Source organism: Poecilia mexicana, unplaced genomic scaffold, assembly GCF_051168715.1.
Source record: "Poecilia mexicana isolate PSO_F unplaced genomic scaffold, ASM5116871v1 scaffold_2, whole genome shotgun sequence".
Taxonomy (NCBI): Eukaryota; Metazoa; Chordata; class Actinopteri; order Cyprinodontiformes; family Poeciliidae; genus Poecilia; species Poecilia mexicana.
The window spans coordinates 58,144,339-58,150,338 of record NW_028263371.1 but is presented as its reverse complement, the minus strand read 5'-3'; the positions used below and the strand labels follow the sequence as shown (position 1 = coordinate 58,150,338).

The window sequence follows — 6,000 nt, the reverse complement described above, 5'->3', positions numbered from 1 at the left end:
CATGGGTTTGCCCATGTAGGGCCAAAGCCCACATGGGCCCTACATGGGCCCTAAATGGACAAACCCATGTGGGCCACCACCATATAGGGCCCATGTAGGGCCCTAAATGGACAAACCCATGTGGGCCACCACCATATAGGGCCCATGTAGGGCCCTAAATGGACAAACCCATGTGGGCCACCACCATATAGGGCCCATGTAGGGCCCATGTGGGCTTTGGCCCTACATGGGCAAACCCATGTGGGGCCATCGTGGAACCCGTGGACAAACCCATATGGGACCCATATATCAGCCCTCCTTTCCCCCCACATGGGGCCCACCTAGGCATGCTGGCAGTTGCTAGGTATGTACTACCTAACTACTTCCATCTCATAAAGGTACAAGCTGCTAGGTAAACGCAGGTGCTAGCTAGCTGCTTGCTACGGACTAGCTTCTACCAGCATTTAGTTTAAATAAATTTGCTTAATACAAACCAGACAGTTATATAAAAAAAACCTTGATTTTCAATAAGTTCTGGATGAGCTGGGCTTTTTGTATCGAAACTGTTTTATTTCGCAAAACAGCAATGGAAACACGTTTTCGCGTCAGACGGTCAAAAACCCGGAAGTTGCCATATGCGTAAACCACGAAGAAGACAACAGGAAGTAGTTGGATGGTGGCGCGGCAGATATTTAATAACTTGTCGCAAACAAACTTATTCACGTGTAATTTTAATTGCGTTTTTTATTTCATACAAATACCGCAATTGTGAAGTGTTTTTTGTCATTAGCAAAATAAAAAAAAATTTAACAGAAACACAGCTACTGTGTAGTTCTCAGACTAGGCTCAAGTTCAATAATTAAACTTAATTTACTGTTTGATAAGTAGGATCAATCAGAATCAATGTGTGATTGAATTCATTTTTTTTTTTGCCGTTATTTAAATAAGTAAAATATAATAATTTTTAAAGTATAATTTTGTTCATTAATTCAGAAGGTTCTGAGCAATAATCTTCAATCTGACAAAACAGTTTCATTTTTAATTGTATTTATTATCAGATTTAGTACAAACGTTTGGCAGTTATTCAAACACACACACACACACACACACACATACACACACACACACACTTAAATTCAAGCAAAGCACTCCATGCTGGCCTTTGCTCTCTCCATCTCATGCAGGAAGTTGTAAAACTGAGGAAGTGTCAGTTCTGGAGGAAACAACAAAAGGAGACAGATTTAGGTGAAAAATATAAATGTTGGTCACAAAAATGGTGAAAAAGTTGCTTCTAATTTCCCAAAAGAAATCAAGTAAAAAAATTGATTATGAAGCACTTTGGAGATTAAAGAGAAATGTTTCATTTTTTATCACTTTATCATTTGAAATTTTTATTTATTTTATTGGGATTTTATGTGATAAACCAACTTTGCTGTTGATCTCTCACATAAAATCTAAATAAATTTGAATTTTATTGTTGAAGAAATCAGTCCAACTGATTTAAAATAGAGACTCACCCATGAAAACATTTTCAGTCGAGTTTCCCTTCCTCACCACCAGCTTCAACTGCAGGAGAGCAGAGGAACGTTTGGGGTAAAATAAAAGACACGAAAAACCTCACAACTTTGGATCGTTTTCTGAAAGTTTTACCTGCAGAAAAATGTTTCCCACTTTCTGAATCTCACTGGTGCCGACAGTCACTGGGAACGAGAGAAAACGTCCAAGTTTGAGTCAGAAAACGAACTGGGTTCAACAATTTACCAGAAACACGATTCAAGAAAGAAAGGAAGGAAGGAAGGAAGGAAGGAAGAAAGGAAGGAAGGAAGGAAGGAATATTTCTCATCCTTTATTTCTCTCCTCATATCCGTAAAATCTTGGAAAATCCAGATTTTTCCAGAAACTCTGCAAACACTTTTAATTATTTCACCATTTTGTTTTTATCTGCAGATCATAAAATACTTGACCATTTGGCGGCCATATTTCTTCTGACAGGAGCCAACGTCGATGTTCTGCAGCGACCGAATTTATCCCCGCAGAATATTTTCTCCTGCCATCGTTTCGCTGTGATTTGAGTCGTCTCACCTCCAAACTTCCACTCCATGTCGACCAGCTGGTTGACCATCAGCGTCTGTCCCACCGCCAGCCTGGACAGCGCAGCATAATGCTGCCCCCACTGCAGCACACAGAGGAACAAGATGGCCGCCCTCAGCACACCTCAACACTGTGATGCAGCTAGCATCAGCTACGTTAGCTGATCTAGCTAGGATTAGCTACAGTAGCTACACTAGCATTAGACAACCAGACTGTTTGATTTGGCTCATAAATTGTTTTCAGATGCTCATATTCACTCCTTCACACGTGCTAATGATGCTAAAACAAAGCTAGCTCATCAGTTTGAGCAAAAAAAGAGAAAACCTGTCAAAAATGTAATGATAAATTTTAACTTTTCAGGCTCTTAAAGCTTTTTGCTACAACGGCGTTTTAGGGTCAATGCAAATAAAAAAAGGAGTAGATTTCTGCCTAAAACTTACAAGGAAGTTTCTGAGTTTGAAGTAAAAAAACTGCTGGAAAAAAAACGAAGAAATTTCTAAATTTGAAAAGTTGCAATTTTGCTCCACACTCCAAAATTTTACATTAATGTCAGAAATTTTCTACAAAACCACTTCGAAATTTCAGAGTTTTAAAATTAAAGAAAATGTGACTCTTGGAACTCAAAAAATTTCCAAAAGTCAAAATTTTTTTATCTTTGAAACTCAAAACTTTGCAAGTTTTTTTACTCACAATTTTAGTGTTTTCTAGCAAATTTCTGAGTTTTGTTCAAGTTTTTGGTAGGAAATGTTTGAGATTAATCGTAGAACTTCAGAGTTTCCTGGTGGACATTTACTCTTGTTTTTCGTATTTTTATCTACAATGTGCCTAATTTTCCATTGTATTTTGCAGATGAATTGGTCTGAACAACAAAACAATCTTCTCTGCCATCAGAACCACGGTTCTGGACTGTAAGACAAAAATCAGCGCTGAATGTTTGGTTTTGGACTTGATCAATGTTTCCCAGCTAGAATGAAGTTGACCCATCAGATCCTTCCTGGTGAAATCATCACATCAGATTTTCTTTAAATTAATTGGATATAAATATTAATCTGGATGCCAACAGTGAGTAAATGATGCTAAAATGCATCTTAGTTCTCTAACTGAAAGTTAACAGAACTGATTTGTCTTATGAACTAATCAGAAATTCATCAGAGCCTCTAAACTTGCAGGATCCATCAAATTCAAGGGTTTATAATTTACCTGTGAAGAAAAGTGAGCAGCTTTCTCGTCATTTAGCCCTGAGGGATAAACAGAAAAACCAGTTTTAGTTCAGGGAACATAATTTAACATTTGATTTACAAAGAAGTCAGAGTTTGAAACTAGAACCTAATGTGAGCAGATCCTCCTTGACTTGCTCGGTCGTCAGGTTTTTCTTCAGAGCCCCTGAGGAGAAAACAGCAGAGTCACTTTAACAGCTTCAAAATAAAAGCATGAACAGAAACGTCTAAACTAACTGAAGAAATATTAACACTCAATAACCCAAACTCATATATAATTAATTTAAGACAGATGCTTCTAAAGTTTAGTTAAAGTGCTAAATGTGAAAAAGTAGCTCCAAAATTAGCAGAATTCTTAACATTCAATAACAAAAACTTCAACTTTATTAAACTGAAATATTACAAACAAGCCAAGTAAATTACTGTTTTGGAGCTTAGTACAAATTAATTTAAGATAAGCTAGACGAGCTAAATAATTTGGGGGCTAGCAAAAGTGCTAAAGTGGTATGTGAAACATCAGCTCCACAATCAGAATATTTAAAAGTCAATAACCAAAACTTCATCTTCATTCACCTGAAAATTCACAAAGTAAATGATTTAGAATTTATTCAGAAAAATTTATTTACGGGAAGCTAAGTGCACTACATGTTTTCAAAGCTAGCAAAAGTGCTAATGAAAAATTAGCTCCGATGTTAGCGGCTTAGTAGAAGTGTCCACTGCACTGCAAGAAAAGAACCCAAAAAACGAAGGCTCTGTGGACTCTTGACTGCTAGCTTAGCTTGTTTGGAGGGTATGTCGGGTAAAATCTCTCCTCTCTGAAAACAAAATGGCTTCCTGATAGTTTCTCCCACCCTGAGGGACCAGCAGGACGCTCTTCATCAGGTTCCTCAGCGGACCGGCGCTCATCCCGTGTTCCCCTGCAAATTCTGTCAGCTGCTGCATGAATCTGTCCGTCTGAGCGCGCGCGCACACACACACACACACACACACACACACACACACACACACACACACACACACACACACACACACACACACGCACACACACACACACACACACACACAAGGAAAAGCTGTGTCTTAGTCCAGTTGACTTATCAAAGCTCAAAGTCTCATTTCTTTTCCACTCACCTCTTTCGGGTCCAGGAGGAACTGGAACAGAATTTCAATCAGTCGACTAAACTGCTGCAGATATTTAAAAAATAAATAAAAGAAACACATTACTTTGTGTAATTTAAACGTTCATCGTCGTTTGTGTTTCTTGTTGCTACTGCATGTCGTCCTCAGGCCTAAATACTTTTATTTATATGTACCTAATTACACTAATGTTTCTGCTTTTATTCTACTACCAGTTCAAGATAAATATTTTTATTAAAAACTGTTTAAATCTGTTGTATAATCATGTATATTATTAAATGTTTTTTATAGTTAAAAATTTACTTTTATTTTGTTAATTATTATGCATTATAAAAAATAATAAGCGCTATTGTTTTTATAGCTTTTTAAAAATTTTGATCAAACTACATTCAAACACTCAACGGGCTTGTTGTTGTAAAACACTATAACTATTGTTTCTAAGCTTAAAGAGGTAAACAAACAGTAATGAGCTACTCAGTATAGACAATATAGAAATAAATATTTAATGTCTAATAATAATATTTATTATTATATATGCGATAATGAGCTCCTTACTTCTACCTAATCCTTTTTGGACACTTTTTCATTTTTATTTGCCTTCTAAATAAATTTAATATTTAGTTGTTCTAACTTTAGTCCTAACTTTTTTTTAATTATTACAAACAGGTTCTGTTCAAGCTACCTATTGACTGTAGAGATCTTTGGATTGAAATTATACATAAATAGTGTATCTAACCTTTGCTAATATCTGATTTATTACATTTCCATAAAGGGACAGGTTTGTTTGGATTTAGTTTCCTTTAATACGTAAAAAATAACATAAATCTGTAGGGAAGTAAATACATCCTGTGATGGTTCACTGAGGAAACTAATTCTGTCACGTGATGGAAAGTTGTAAAAAGGGCAAAGGTCAGCACCTTCATGACGCATTGAAGCATATCATCACATATGATCTGGTTATTTGAATTAAATTTGAAACGTTTGCATGGGAAACATGAGAACCGCTTAAGATTTCACTGATGTTTGACACGAAAATTATGCTTTTATGCATTTAAACCTTTTTTATTTACAGTTAGTTATCAAAATCTTAAACATATAAAAATTATAAATCCCGATGAGACACCTAAGAGCATTTCAGATGTTTATAGTTTCCCATGAATCTCACCGGAAAACAGGAAAACTAGCTAAAATTGCTGGGTAATCAGCTCCGCGGTTCTTTTTTTTTTACCTGGTCGTTAAATTTGTTCAGATTCTGGAAGTCGGTACCGACAGAGTCCGGTAACACGTCCTTGGCGAAGTGAAGCTGCATGTTTTTGTGCTTTATCCCTGAATAAACTCGATCAGGTGTTTTGGCTGCTGCTGCGCAGCTGATTCTAGGAGAGAACTTCCGGGTTCACGGTGGTCACGCGCATGCGCAGAATGCGTCTGACCCTCAAAGGAAAAGGAGCTGAAAAATCTGCAAAGCAACGTTTTACACGGAGAAATCAGACTGAAAATAGATTAAAATACAGAAAATATTTGGTTTTTACTTAAATGTTTTGTTTTAAAGTAAAGCTATTTATGAAAAAGAAATGAG

The 6,000-nt window shown here is 36.5% G+C and overlaps 1 protein-coding gene across 1 annotated transcript; it reads right to left on the bottom strand.

The window, feature by feature from the left end:
• Positions 1 to 1,009: 1,009 nt before the first annotated feature.
• Positions 1,010 to 5,820, bottom strand: commd7 (COMM domain containing 7). The gene is made up of 9 exons (XM_015010765.2): positions 5,653 to 5,820; positions 4,419 to 4,472; positions 4,139 to 4,241; positions 3,397 to 3,453; positions 3,271 to 3,308; positions 2,062 to 2,152; positions 1,630 to 1,679; positions 1,497 to 1,545; positions 1,010 to 1,192 (listed from the first exon to the last, which is right to left on the bottom strand). Exons 1-9 carry the CDS (start codon positions 5,731 to 5,733, stop codon positions 1,116 to 1,118), a joined length of 600 nt encoding a protein of 199 aa, XP_014866251.2. The 5' UTR covers positions 5,734 to 5,820; the 3' UTR covers positions 1,010 to 1,115.
• Positions 5,821 to 6,000: the final 180 nt, after the last annotated feature.